Raw genomic sequence first — 15731 nt, 5'->3', positions numbered from 1 at the left:
TGCTCTCGGAGGATGTGTAGGTACCATTCTTTATTTATGGCTGTGTTCTTACACAAAGTTGTGACTGAGCCCACTACCTTGACTGAGAAGCTACCCCACACATGAATGGTCTCAGGATGCTTTACTGTTGGCATGACACAGGACTGATGGTAGCGCTCACCTTGTCTTCTCCAGACAAGCTGCTTTTTTTCCGGATGTCCCAAACAATCGGAAAGGGGATTCATCAGAGAAAATGACTTTACCCCAGTCTCAGCAGTCCAATCCCTGTACCTTTAGCAGAATATCAGTCTGTCCCTGATGTTTTTCCTGGAGAGAATTGGCTTCTTTGCTGCCCTTCTTGACACCAGGCCATCCTCCAAAAGTCTTCGCATTACTGTGCGTGCAGATGCACTCACACCTGCCTGCTGCCATTCCTGAGCAAGCTCTGTACTGGTGGTGCCCCGATCCCGCAGCTGAATCAACATTAGGAGACGGTCCTGGCGCTTGCTGGACTTTCTTGGGCGCCCTGAAGCCTTCTTCACAACAATTGAACCACCCTCCTTGAAGTTCTTGATGATCCGATAAATGGTTGATTTAGGTGCAATCTTACTGCCAGCAATATCCTTGCCTGTGAAGCCCTTTTTGTGCAAAGCAATGATAACGGCACGTGTTTCCTTGCAATTAACCATGGTTGACAGAGGAAGAACAATGATTCCAAGCACCACCCTCGTTTTGAAGCTTCCAGTCTGTTATTCGAATTCAATCAGCATGACAGAGTGATCTCCAGCCTTGTCCTCGTCAACACTCACACCTGTGTTAACGAGAGAATCACTGACATGAAGTCAGCTGGTCCTTTTGTGGCAGGGCTGAAATGCAATGGACATTTTTGGGGGGATTCAGTTCATTTGCATGGCAAATAGGGACTTTGCAATTAATTGCAATTAATCTGATCACTCTTCATAACTATCAGGAGTATATGCTAATTGCAAACTGAGGCATACAAGCTGAGGCAGCAGACTTGAACATTGATATTTGTGTCATTCTCAAAAGTTTTGGCCACGACTGTACATTGCAGAATAATAGTCATTGATTTGTTTAACACTTTTTCTGGTTACTAAGTGATTCCATATGTGTTATTTTTTATGTCTTCACTATTATTCTACAATGTAGAAAATAGTAAAAAATATAGAAAACTCCTTGAAGGAGTAGGTGTGTCCAAAATTTTTGAGTGGTACTCTATGCTTCCATTCACTGTTTCAACGTTTATAGGGGACCTTCAGACGAGTCTTGTGAGGCCTGTGGGCGTCCGAGAGAAAAACATGGAAGTCTCACCTTCACACAGACCTTTTGCCACATATCATATTAGTGTGTAGTCCAAACAGTTCAGATGCTACAGACAGGAGTTGACAGATCAGCTCTACTGACTTCAGACGAGGCTCCTGACACTTGTCGAGGTCATAGAGAAAACACGGAGAAAGAACACCATCGTGTTCATGAGAGTCTCATCTTTCCATAGATGTGTCATAATTGTAGACCAAAACGTTCGGAAGCTACAGACGATATTGTAAAAAAAAAAAAAAAAAATTTTTCGGGATGTCTCATGCTCTACCAAACACTGCTCTGGCCCTGTCATCTGCGTCACATGCGGAAGTTTGACATAGGCAGACGCGGTGGATTGAGAGCATCCAATGCAAAAAGCTGATATCACTAGCTTCAACTGACATATTTTTATGGAGATTTTCTTATTTTGTCGATGTCGACCTTAGGGGGTTTTAGGCATATATACATTTTCCCATCATAAAAATATGGAATAAGTAAAGGCTTTGATTTCTGGTCAAACAGATGGAGAAAATGTTCTAGAAAACGTCTAGCAGAAAAAGTCTGCTAGACTAAAGGTATTAGAAATACATTCAAAACACAATAATGTTGAAGTAAAGACCCCTCACACTGAGCACAAACTGGTTGAATCAGTGTTCTTTCAATGTAATTTGTCAACATTTTGTGAAGTGGAGTCTACCTGTCAAATACATTTGAATTGAAAAATAATAACTGTTGTTTTGAGGGTGTAATTTCAACCACAGGATTATGTCATCATATGAGCAAATTTTCAACATAGAAAAATCCTCTATAAAGTATGTTGAATTTCTACCTTTGTAACCACGTCAGATCTTCAGCGTTATATCCAGTATCAGAAAAAAACTATAGGCTGGGCAGCACCTCCTACTGGCGAGTTGATCTATCTACAGCTATTCATTTGGTTAAATTCAGGGCTTTAACCAAGCTTAGCTTTGATATTTGTCACTGGCTACTACCAATGTGCTATCATGAGAATGATTATTGAGAGATCTCTTAAAAGCTAAATACGTTCACTGTTGCATTCGTTATCATTCCAAAAGGTAGGTTTAATAGAGCAAATGAAATGTAACTATGCTACATAGCATTTGCAAAGTCATCAACAGCTATTGTTTCAGTTCAACCCAGGGTTCAACTAACAATAGACAATACACTTGGTCCTAGGGTTTCAAGCTTTGGTTGATTTCAAATGTAATCTTCAAGTTAATGATTAACTAAACCAAAAATAAAAGTTAACATTAAGCCAAGGGCTCAGAGGAAACTATCCAAGCAGTAGATATTCTCCATCTCCTTTAAATGTTGATCATTGGTTGTGTTGTTAACCAAACACAAGTCAATATTACTTTTGTAATACACTAAATAGCCTAAAGTTAAGACTATCTTACAAACTAATGTAACATTCTCAGCCTCCTTCACTCATGCTGCCAAACATACCCTCGTAAAACTGACTATCCTACCGATCCTTGACTTCGGCGATGTCATTTACAAAATAGCCTCCAACACTCTAGTCAGCAAATTGGATGTAGTCTATCACAGTGCCATCCGTTTTGTCACCAAAGCCCCATATACTACTCACCACTGCGACCTGTATGCTCTCGTTGGCTGGCCCTCGCTACATATTCGTTGCCAAACCCACTGGCTCCAGGTCATCTATAAGACTCTGCTAGGTAAAGCCCCACCTTATCTCAGCTCACTGGTCCCCATAGAAACACCCACCCTTAGCACACGCTCCAGGAGGTATATTTCACTGGTCATCCCGAAAGCCAACACCTCCTTTGGCTGCCTTTCCTTCCAGTTCTCTGCTGCCAATGACTGGAACGAATAGCAACAATCACTGAAGCTGGAGTCTATATCTCCCTCTCTAACTTTAAGCATCAGCTGTCAGAGCAGCTTCCCGATCACTGTACCTGTACACAGCCCATCTGTAAATAACACACCCAACTACCTCATCCCCCATATTGTTATTTATTTATTGCTCTTTTGAACCCCAGTATCTCAACATGCACATCATCATCTGCACATCTATCACTGGTGTTAATGCTAAATTGTAATTATTTCGCCTCTATGGCCTATTTATTGCCTTACCTTTCTAATCTTACTACATTTGCACACACTGTACATATATTTTTCTATTCTGTTATTGACTGTATATTTGTTTATTCCATGTGTAACACTGTGTTGTTGTTTTTGTCACACTGCTTTGCTTTATCTTGGCCAGGTCGCAGTTGTAAATGAGAACTTGTTCTCAACTAGCTTACCTGGTTAATAAAGGTGAAATACATATATATATTTTTTAATCAACATTAAAATTAGTAAAACATCTATGGCCATATTTTGAAGTTACTGTAACTATAAATGTCTTCTCATGTAATCATATAAAGCGTGCATGTTCAAGACAGCATGAATAGGTCATCGCAGGTCTGTGGAGATCTGTAATAATCTGTGCAGAATCTCGAACGGCATTGATCACTTGCACCATGTACTTTATTGTGGTCTCAACTGTTATCCAGGTCAATCTCCTGTAAATGGCTCTGGCGAAGAGTGTGTGCTAAATGATGAAACTGTCAATTTGGTTCTGCTAAGCACAGTGATTGCACGTTAATCTGTTGTATAAATAAATAACATATCTGAAGTTGTATTCCCGTAGGAACTTTGGTTGTGCTTTGACATGGTTGAGATCATTGTGATAACACATTGGGAATTCAACAAACTTCTGTCTGACATTTTGAGTGAGCCAATATAGATCTCATTGGTCAATGTCTCTACCAAATATTACACACGTCCACATTGAAATGACGTGGTATCCAACTAATATCAACAGTTATATTTCGTTTTGCGGAAATGTTTTGCCTTTTGTAAGTTTAAGAAATATTGCCTCGTGTTTTGACATTCTGTTTCCAAAAAGCCACATATCTTTCAGATATTTTCAAATGTCGCTCCATCACGAGGAGAGAGGATAATAAAAGTTCACAAAAGTAACGAGTAATGTTAGACCTACCAATTAGTTATTGTGTTTTTACTGATAAATCATTTGGTTTATGATTTATTAAATGATTCAAATGCGTCATTCTGTTACCAAACCATTAACCGAATTACCCAAAAATCTGTATCAGAATTGGCTACAAAGGGAATTCATAGTTGTCACAAACCACCGTTGGGTCACCTGCTACTGTCCTCCCTTCCACTGGTGTACTATTATGTTCAGCTCATAACTGTTTTCTTTCTCTTTGACGTTTTTTACATTTTTATTTCATTTAACCTTCATTTAACCAGGCAATTCCGTTAAAAGCTAATTCTTATTTACAATGACTGCCTACCCCGGGCCAAACTGGGCCAATTGTGCACCACCCTATGGGACTCCCAATCACACCCTGTTGTGATACAGCTTGGATTCCAACCAGGGTGTCTGTAGTAAACACCTCTAGCACTGAGATGCTGTGCCTTAGACTGCTGGGCCACTCAGAAGCCCTTGTTGAAGCAAGAGTGTGAAAACCATCTGTACAACCCCTCCCTCCCTCCCCTCTCTCTCTCTCTCTCTCTCTCTCTCTCTCTCTCTCTCTCTCTCTCTCTCTCTCTCTCTCTCTCTCTCTCTCTCTACCCTCTTCTCTTTCTCTCTCTCAATTCAATTCAAGGGCTTTATTGTCATGGGAAACATATGTGAACATTGCCAAAGCAAGTGAAGTGGATAATAAACTCTCTCTCTCTCTCTCTCTCTCTCTCTCTCTCGTTAATGTCACCTCTCCTGGCTCTTACTAACACCTACCCATAAGTCCCCTCTCTTCCATTTACTGTCACTAGCCCTGTCACCAACTGAGCACTGACTGAGTGTTGCAGTGGTCTAAGGCACTGCATCTCAGTGCAGGTGGCATCACTACAGTCCCTGGTTTGAATCCAGGCTGAATCACATCCGGCTGTGATTGGGAGTCCCATAGGGAGGTGTACAATTGGCCCAGCACTGGCTGGGGTAGGCTGGGGTAGGCCGGGGTAGGCCGGGGTAGGATGGGGTAGGCTGGGGTAGGCCGGGGTAGGATGGGGTAGGCCGGGGTAGGCTGGGGTAGGCCGGGGTTGGATGGGGTAGGATGGGGTAGGCCGGGGTAGGATGGGGTAGGCCGGGGTAGGATGGGGTAGGCCATCATTGTAAATAAGATTTTTTTCTGAACTGACTTGCCTAGTTAAATAAAGGTTAAACACATATTAAAAATGTAAATGTCCATGGATGTTGAAAAGTAATTGGAATTTGGTCAGTCCAAATCTGAACCAATCATAGACGACCATTTCACAAGTTTGGACAGTATAGTACAGTAAAGTAGAGTAGAGAGAATAGGTCAGTAAAATACAACAAGGTACTGCACAGTAGGCCTAGAATTTAGTACAGTATAATTTACTGTATTTTACAGTACAGTACAGTGCTGAACTATACTCTATGGTACAGTACAGTACTGAACTATACGCTACTGTACTGAACTCTACTCTACTGTGCTGTATTGTACTATATTCTACTGTGCTGTACTGTGATTGATACAAATTTGGTCCGGTCCGGGCCATCCAAATTTGGTCTTGTTTGGGGCGGAGCTCATTAGAATAATAGCCAGTCTGTAGAATAATACCCATACAAGCAAAGGAGGATAGTACGTTTTTCTACCGATGTGTACTTATTCAGGATACATCACCATTAAGGGAAGGATGTTCATAAATATGCATGTCTTTATAATGCAGATCAGGGACCCATGATGTCATTCTGTTACCTTCATTCTGTTACTGATTGTTATGCACTTTACTTAGGCCTACTGTAGTTCAATCTTTTTTTTAAACTCATGTTGTCATATTTTAGCTGACACCCCATTCTTGCTGCAGACCTCTTTGAATCTTAATTTGGGGTAGATCTTTTAACAGAGTTTTTGGAAAACATGGTCACAAAAAACTGAGGGAGATTTTACCATCACTCTACCAAACATTACTTCTGCACTGTTCTTCAGGTAAATGTGTTTTTGTAACATTTTGTGTGGAAATTGTTAAAAGTAGTCCTTATGCATGGAGTTGTATGATTTGTTTCACTTTGCATGTGATGGTTTTGTTTGGAATACTTTTCAAGTCTCAGCTTAATTCTGTTACCATGGAATTGCCCGCCTACAAAAAAATCCACATTTATGCAACCATTGTTATAATAACTACCTCTTAGAATAAATTGAATATTCCACTTATGCCAGGTGCAATTTCTCCCTCATAGAATCATACCCCCTTCATGTTAACCATTTCCTTACCACCACATCACTGCCCACCGTCTTTTTGCTGTTAGTCAGAGAGGAAGAGGCGAAGCGAGAGGTTTTACTCTGCCCAAAATCTGAGGAATATGTACAGTACCAGTCAAAAGTTTGGACACACCTACTCATTCCAGGGTTTTTCTTTATTTTTTTTACTATTTTCTACATTGTAGAATAATAGTGAAGACATCAAAACTATGAAATAACACAATGTACTAATCATGTAGTAACCAAAACAGTGTTAAACAAGTAAAAATATATTTTATATTTGGGAATCTTCAAAGTAGCCCCACTTTGCCTTGATGACAACTTTGCACACTCTTGGCTTTCTCTCAACCAGCTTCATGAGGTAGTCACCTGGAATGCATATCAATAAACAGGTGTGCCTTGTTAATTTGTGGAATTTCTTTCCTTAATGCGTTTGAGCCAATCAGTTGTGTTGTGACAAGGTAGGGGTGGTATAAAGAAGATAGCCCTATTTGGTAAAATACCAACTCCATATTATGGTAAGAACAGCTCAAATAAGAAAAGAGAAATGCCAGTCCATCATTACTTTAAGACATGGATGTTAGTCAATACGAAAAATGTCAAGAACTTGTGCAGTCGCAAAATCCATCAAGAGCTATGATGAAACTGGTTCTCATGAGGACCACACAGGAAAGGAAGACCCAGAGTTACCTCTGCTGCAGAGGACACGTTCATTAGAGTTACCAGCCTCAGAAAGTGAAGCCCAAATAAATGCTTCACAGAGTTGAAGTAGCAGATACATCTCAACATCAACTGTTCAGAGGAGACTATGTGAATCAGGCCTTCATGGTTGAATTGCTGGAAAGAAACCACTACTAAAGAACACCAATAATAAGAAGAGACTTGCTTGGGCCAAGAAACACAAACAATGGACATTAGATGTATTGATTTATTTGATTTACCCTTGAATGAGTAGGTGTGTCCAAACTTTTGACTGGTACTTTTGGCATAGACTTTCCCATTGAAGGCTTCCACCATTATGAAGTAGTCAACTGGGTGGGGATCCCTATCAGCTGGTAGCAATCAGCCAATGGAGAAGAAGAACATTGACTACCTTAAAATGTAGATGGAGCCTCAATGGCGCTGCCCATGTTATCACTGACGCTGTAGTGGCACATATACAAAGATCAGTCCTCTATCTAGCTCTATGGTTTGTTGTTTGTGTATCTGCCCTCTCATTGGCTAGAATCGTCCCACCTGATCTGGCCTCCTCCCCCATGCCTTCCATCTTTAAGGACATGTATTTCCAACGTTAGCGCGGTCACTCGAATATCTTGTCAATATATTAAACAATCTGTGTTGGTTCATGCACTTGCATACCCGGAAATAGTGTGAGTGGGTGGACCGGCCGGGTGAGAGAGATAGAAAAGGATTGTAGAGTTACAGTGGCACCTTCGCCACCCTGGGGGGCTTCGAGTGGAAATTCCATTGATTGTTAAATCTTATTTGCAACAGCGGTTCATGTGTTTTTATTGATGTTGGATTATTCACGGTGGAATGATCAACCCTTGCGATACGTTTTTGGGGCATTTTTTCGTAATTTTCGTGACGCAAGGGCACATCAAAGTACAGAGAAAAAGGAGCTAACATGAGCGAAGTGGAGAAACGTGTTTATCATGAACTAATCGTTTGCAGTTATTTTATTATTTAAATTGTTCTAATCAATTCAGTAATAACATATTAGTCCAATAAGAGAGAGGCGCGATTCGAGTGATTCACTGACACCTAATGTCATGATTTGATGTCGAGAAGAATATAATTCAAGAGAACACAGGTTATTTATGGAAAAACCTACAAACAATGCAATATACTTTTAATATGTAAGATATTATATCTTACATATGGCTATATAACCTATATTTGATTTTCGCACCCACTGTCCCATGTCATTCAATACCAATATAAATAGTTGCGTTTGCGTTGTTGGTGTAATTTGTATCAAACCAACTGAAGGATGACTGTCAAACTGGACTTTGAAGAGTGTCTCAAAGACTCCCCCCGATTCAGGTAAATCTAGATTAGCCAATGAATAACATTTTTTTAAATGACTTAGTCAACAGTCTACATATATGCATTATTCATTCGGTTACATTGTAAGGTGAGAGCTATTTTGTGAGCGGTGCATAAATGTATGTGACTACCATTTTATTACAGTTCAAATAAGTTAGAATACACAATTTAAAGGGTAGGTCTCTTATGTTTTTGCAATACATTATTCAGATAGTTTCAGAAATGTCACATGTCCACAGAGTGTATAATTATGACATGAGGCTTGCATCCACCCTGAGGAAATAGAGAAGTGATGACATTCTTTTTTATTTATTTTTTAGGTCAAAGCTACCTGAACAATATTATCCTGAGTTGGCATATGGGCCTAGAGTGTGTTAGGCTACACCATTGTATTTCAGTCAGCACAACCACATGATGAACTTGTCAAATGAGTGTCAGCCTTGCAGATAGTTTGGGGTCTTGCCTCTTGCCTGGGGTCACATTTATCACTGTGATGAGTCGAATGAGTGTCTTTGACCATTGACACTGTGGCGAGACTGCCTTTTCTCATTGTTTTGGATGGTTTTTGAGTGCTGGAATGAAAGAGTATTATACAACTAACATGACTCTTGGTGCTCCCAACCAAGCTCCCAAAGTTGGTGCTCCCAACTTTAAAAAGTTAGTTAACACGGGTATGATACAGATGTAACATCAGCCATACCGGACGCAAAACACTAATGTCGACTTTTGCTGTTCATGTATTAGGTGCATTGGTGCTAATCAAAATTCTAGGTCACAAAGCACACTATTTAGGAGCATAGATGATTGTAGGACAATGTACACATGCAGCACACCAACCTCCGCTTGGCCTATTCTCTTTCAGAGAGTCAAAACTGTATTTATTTCACCTCTAAAAGAAACGCAACGTAAGACCAAAAGGGAAATGTATTTTTGGGTTTTGAATGTAGCTAATAAGAGGTTTGTTGCATTGGGCGTGCCTCCCTTTTCTTTAGCTGGCAGAGCAGAAGACGTGACAGTGGTTAGACTCTCTTACCCTCTTTGTCTCTCGGACTCTGCTGTTTTATCTTAATTCTTGTTTGATTAACCTTGCAAGACCTTTTTTACAAATATTTTTCTCACTCTTTCTTTCTCGTTCTTTCTCTCTGTCCCTTTCTTTCTCTCTTTCTGTTCTCTCTCTCTCTCTCGCTCTCTTCATTCTTGGCTCACGGTCCCTCTGAGAGGAACACGCAGGGACGGAAAGTTTGACATGTTTGCGGCAGTCATTGGTGCATTCTGCAGCGGTGAGGTCTCATGAGAGAGAGAGAGAGATGTAGGCCGTGGTCGAACTCGAGAGGGTGACATTTGGAGAAAAGAGGCTTTGAAAGAATAGAAAAAGAGAGAAGTGAAAGGATAGAAGAGAGAGAGGGACATCTCGGGAAAGATGAATGAAAGTGGAAAAGAGAGGCTACCGCAGTATACAAACGTCTGCCTCCCGCTGCTAGGTAACCGGGGGCGGCCTGGGGTTGTGGAGTGGAACAGGAAGTGAAGGGAGAGATACTGACGTGATAAACAAGAGACAGGAAGTGTGTTTTTTTTCGGGGTGGATCGCTATGGAAACTTGAGGTCTCTCTCTCAGGCACACTTACTGCATAGGCAGTTTAATCACCTTAGTATCACCTTGTGCACACACACACACACACACACACACACACACACACACACACACACACACACTTTCAGAGGGTAATGAATATGATGTGTGTCTAATGACACAGAATTGATGAGGACGGAACAAAGCCTATCTTTGCTCTTATTCAAAGTTTTCTTTTCTACTGTCTTTTGTCCCCCCACCAAACCTTTGTCAGTCTTGTATTGGTACCCCTGTCATGCTAGTCCCATTTCAATGTCAACCGTACTGAGCTAAATAAACTGCAGCCACTGTCTCTCTCATAGCTCTCTCTCTCATAGCTCTCTCTCTCTCTCATAACCCTCTCTCTCAGCTCTTTCTCGCTCTCATAGCTCTTAATTCAATTTCAATTTAAGGGACTTGATTGGCATGGGAAACATGTTTACATTGCCAAAGCAAGTGAAATAGATAATAAACAAAAGAGAAATAAATAATAAAATATTAACAGTAAACATTACACTTACAAAAGACATTTCAAATGTCATATTATGTATATATACAGTGTTGTAGTAATGTACAAAAGGGAAAATAAATAAACGTAAATATAGGTTGGATTTACAATGATGTTTGTTCTTAACTGGTTGCCCTTTTCTTTTGGCAACACGTCACAAATCTTGCTGCTCTGATTGCACACTGTGGTATTTCACCCAATAGATATGGGAGTTTATCAAAATTGGATTTGTTTTCGAATTCTTTGTGAGTCTGTGTAATCTGAGGGAAATATGTCTCTCTGATATGGTCATACATTTGGCAGGAAGTTAGGAAGTGCAGCTCAGTTTCCACCTCATTTTGTGGGCAGTGTGCACATAGCCTGTCTTCTCTTCAGAGCCAGGTCTGCCTTCGGCGGCCTTTCTCAATAGCAAGGCTATGATCACCGAGTCTGTGCTCTCTCTCATAGCTCTCTCTGTCACTCTCTGTCACTATCTCTCTCTCTGTCACTATCTCTCTCTCTGTCACTATCTCTCTCTCTGTCACTATCTCTCTCTCTCTCCATCTGCTGCGCTCCTTCTCTCGCTCTCTCTTTTTTTGTCTTTGTGCTTTCTCAGTGTCTCTGTCTTTGGTGGAAGGCAGCAGAAACCACACTGTTGGGCTGTTGACGTGAGAAAGTCTGTGAGTCAGTATCTCCTCTGTTCTAACAGTCACAATCTCCTTCCACTGCCCTTCTGACAGGCCCATTTTATAAACCGTACCAGATATCATTTGAGGCGTCATGTGTACTGTTGGTGAATGAACTCTCATGACTTCCGATGCCACAGACATTTCTACTGTAGATCGGTTAGCACTGTGCAAAGCAGCTCAACATTCAGACCACGATGGTGTGGAGGCGTTGGACAAGACCCTCTGTCTGTGGTGGTGTTGCTTAATGTGCCGAGTAATGTGGCGACGTGTGTCTGTGTTTCATCCAGGGCGGACATTGAAGTGGTGGAAGGAGATGTCAGTGAATTGGAGACGCGATTAGAAAAGGTGAGAGAGTCTCACACACACACAAAGTTCTCTCCAAACCTCCCCGCTTTTCCGTTATGCTCCCAGTATCTAACCACTACTTCTATAAACATACACCCAGCCATCCAGACCGTAGAGGAAGTAGCTGGACAGGGTCAGTTTCTTCCTCTTAGCAGTGACTATGAACTGTGACAGACATGGTGTTTCACCTGAGTCGAAGGGAACTAACTCCAGTGCTGCTTCCCCACCCCATTGTTACCAGAGGAAAAAGTAACTGACCACACATTGTACTGTCAATCGTACTGTCAAATTCCCTGAAGGGATTGGTGCGCATAACATTTTCAGATGCATACTTTGGTCATCAATGTTCCGATTCCTGTGATTCTCAACCCGTTCTGCGTCTGGACAGTGGTCATATTTGTCGGCGATGTCATGCCGTGTTGCCCCAAGTCATATTGAAATGTTGTGTCATGCTGTGTGCATTGTAGTGTGTTTCCAAGTCTTTTGCAACATGGAGTTGTGTTGTGTTGAACCCTGACACATTGTGTTATTGTGTAGCTGGTGAAGCAGTGCCACTCCATGCTGGAGGCTGGCAGGGCCTACTGTCAGACCAGCAAGAGCTTTGTCACAGGGCTCAAAGAGCTGGGCCACCACTGTTCTGGGGACAACATGATGGGGGTGAGTCTATAGAGATGCTGGGAGCTACACTCGAACCACTGATTTGGGATCAGTGTAGGAGGGGCCGATCTGTAGATAGAGCTATTACATAGTGTTGTGGTTAGTGTTATATTCTTAAGAAATAAGGCACGAGGGGGTGTGGTATATGGCCAATATACCACGGCTAAGTGCTGTTATGTATCCAGGCATCGCGGAGTGCCTGGATACAACCATTAGCTGTGGTATATTGGCCATATACCACACCCCCTCGTGCCTTATTTCTATTATAAACTGGTTTCCAACGTAATTAGAGCAGTAAAAATACATATTTTATCATACATGTGGTATATGGTCTGATATACCACGGCTGTCAGCCAATCAGCATTCAGGGTTTTAACCACCCAGTTTATAATTATGTCTTTATCATAGTACATTCTTATGAAGGGAAGGGTGGCAGGTAGCCTGGCGGTTAAGAGCATTAGGCCGGTAACCAAAAGATTGCTGGTTCAAATCCCCGAGCCGGGGATGGGGTGAAAAGTCTGCTGATGTGCCCTTAAGGCACTTAACTCTAATTGACCTTCTGCTAAATGACTCAAATGTAAGTTGTATTGTATTCAACCATTGAATAAGTTAAACTCATTCCGTGTTCTTTTCTCATAGGAGTGTTTGGAGAAATTCTCCCAGAAGCTGGAAGTGATTCTGGAAGCTCAGGGGGTGAGTTGGACTCCTCTACTGTGCATCGCTTGCCAACAACGTTAGTTACTGTAGCAACCACTTTTAAATGTCAGGTGTCTGAGTATCCCTCTCTTTCTTTCTCTTCCTCTCCCCCTCTCTCTCTCGCTCCATTTAACCCACCCCCTTCTTTCCCTCTATTTCGCTCACTCTCTTTTTCTCCTAGGAAGTGATTGAGACCACACAGAAGTCGGTGAAGTTGAAACTGCAGAGTTTTGTGAAAGAGTGAGTGAGTCTGGCACTCCTTAATAATTTAGTATTGTTTCAAACCACTACCATAGACTGGTGTCACAGCACCCCCCAGTCACACCCACGTCATTCATCCCTCTCTCCCCCTCCCCCTTCTCCCAGGGACGTGCGTCGGTTCAAGGATGTGCGTAAGGAGTTTGAGCGGGGCAGTGAGAGTCTGGAGGCGGCGTTGGGCAGGAACGCTCAGGCCCCCCGGGGGAAGCAGCACGAGGTGGAGGAAGCCAGCCACGCCCTCCTCAATGCCCGCAAGACCTTCCGTTCCGGGGCCCTCGACTACGTACTGCAGGTGAGGTCATCAAAGCTGGATGAGAGTGTATTTTGGGGAAGGACCAAACTTGGTTAATTGATGGTAAGGATGCTACAGACAAAATATTAACTTACACACTCGCATGCTCACACACATTGGGCCTGGTTTGAAGTGGTTTGCCTGGAATTGAGTTACAGACGACTAGTGTTGAAACTAACAATTGTAGTCTCCAGCTCATGTTGGAATCTTGTTCATTACACTGCTTGCTTTCTGTTTGATGACATACCACTACTGGAAGGCCTCAAACCAAATACTAGAGAGAATTTTACATAAGAGATTTGTCAGGAGAACCAGGACATGTTTCTAACAAATGGCATTGATAAAATGCAACAGCACCTCTGCTTAGTGACATGTGTACAGCATTGCCTGCGGGTTTCCCTGTAGCAGGCTGGTAACTATTAATACCCACTGGTTAGAACTAGCTGCAGTCATACCAGCACACATGTTCTGTCTCTCTCCTGTTCACTCACTCGTCCTCTTTCCAAGATCAATGTCATCGAGGCCAAGAAGAAGACCGACATTCTGATGGCGGTGAGTTTCATGACGTGGGAACTTTTATCGTCGGGAATATTTCAAGTGTGGCGTGGTTGAGTCCACATGTGGGTGTCTAATGATTTGTCGACTTGTCTTTGGGGCTGCATGTATTGTTTCGTCTTGAGTGTATGATGAAGTTTTATTCTGGGTTTCTGTCAGATGGTGTCTATGATGGAAGCCCAGTCCCAGTTCTTCCAACAAGGTCACCAGTCCCTCTCTGAGCTGGCCGACTATCGACGCACCCTGAGTGAAGAGGTAACGAGGACAAGTGGGGGATTTTCTTTTTATTAGGATTCCCATTAGATGTTGCAAAAGCAGCAGCTACTCTTACTGCGGTCCACACAAAATATGAAACATGACATAACACAGAACATCAACAGACAAGAACAGCTCAAGGACAGGAGTGAGCCGGAAAGGAAGAAGTGTGTTGGATAAACCAAATTCATGAAGGAAGGGATCTGTACAAGTACACTACCGTTCAAAAGATTGGGCTCGCTTAGAAATGTCCTTGTTTTCCATGAAAACATACATGAAATGAGTTGCGAAATGAATAGGAAATATAGTCAAGATGTTGACAAGGTTATAAATAATTATTTTTTTTTAATTGAAGGACACAATTGTTATTTCAAACTTCGCTTTCGTCAAAGAATCCTCCATTTGCAGAAATTACATCCATAAAGACTTTTGGCATTCTAGTTGTCAATTTGTTGAGGTAATCTGAAGAGATTTCACCCCATGCTTCCTGAAGCACCTCCCACAAGTTGGATTGGCTTGATGGGCACATCTTACGTACCATACGGTCAAGATGCTCCCACAACAGCTCAATAGGGTTGAGATCCGGTGACTGTGCTGGCCACTCCATTATAGATAGAATACTAGCTGACTGCTTCTTCCCTAAATAGTTCTTGCAGCTGTGCTTTGGGTCATTGTCCTGTTGTAGAAGGAAATTGGCTCCAATTAAGCACTGTCCACAGGGTAGGGCATGGTGTTGCAAAATGGAGTGATAGCCTTCCTTCTTCAAGATCCCTTTTACCCTTTACAAATCTCCCACTTTACCATCACCAAAGCACCCCCAGACCATCACATTGTCTCCACCATGCTTTGTGATCCAAACACCTCAAACTTAGATTTGTCTGTCCATAACACTTTTTTACAATCTTCCTCTGTCCAGTGTCTGTGTTCTTTTGCCCATCTTAATCTTTTCTTTTTATTGGCCAGTCTGTGATATGGCTTTTTCTTTGCAACTCTGCCTAGAAGGCCAGAATCCCGGAGGCGCCTCTTCACTGTTGACATTTAGACTGATGTTTTGCAGGTACTATTTAATGAAGCTGCCAGTTGAGGACTTGTGAGGTGTCTGTTTCTCAAACTAGAGACACTAATGTACTTGTCCTCTTGCTCAGTTGTGCACCGGAGCCTCCCACTCCTCTTTCTATTCTGGTTAAAGCCCGTTTGCACTGTTCTGTGAAGGGAGTAGTACACAGCGTTGTACGAGATCTTCAGTTTCTTGGACATT

General features: G+C 42.0%; 1 protein-coding gene across 2 annotated transcripts in view; it reads left to right on the top strand.

Annotated features, from left to right (window-relative positions):
- Positions 1-15731, top strand: part of acap1 (ArfGAP with coiled-coil, ankyrin repeat and PH domains 1) — a 37424-nt gene that overhangs the window by 4958 nt on the left and 16735 nt on the right. Inside the window, exons 1-8 of one of the 2 annotated variants that reach the window (XM_052497235.1) lie at positions 7921-8627; positions 11703-11760; positions 12298-12417; positions 13057-13110; positions 13295-13353; positions 13480-13663; positions 14171-14215; positions 14378-14473. In XM_052497235.1, the coding sequence (XP_052353195.1) occupies positions 8575-8627; positions 11703-11760; positions 12298-12417; positions 13057-13110; positions 13295-13353; positions 13480-13663; positions 14171-14215; positions 14378-14473 (669 nt within the window). In that variant the 5' untranslated portion in view covers positions 7921-8574. Of the gene's footprint in view, positions 1-7920; positions 8628-11702; positions 11761-12297; positions 12418-13056; positions 13111-13294; positions 13354-13479; positions 13664-14170; positions 14216-14377; positions 14474-15731 lie in introns of those variants that run through there. The other variant, XM_052497236.1, reaches the window with a different exon arrangement.

This window comes from Oncorhynchus keta, chromosome 35 (genome assembly GCF_023373465.1).
Source record: "Oncorhynchus keta strain PuntledgeMale-10-30-2019 chromosome 35, Oket_V2, whole genome shotgun sequence".
NCBI classification, from domain to species: domain Eukaryota; kingdom Metazoa; phylum Chordata; class Actinopteri; order Salmoniformes; family Salmonidae; genus Oncorhynchus; species Oncorhynchus keta.
Note: the sequence above shows the minus strand (reverse complement) of the source record. Positions and strands in the feature narration are given on the sequence as shown.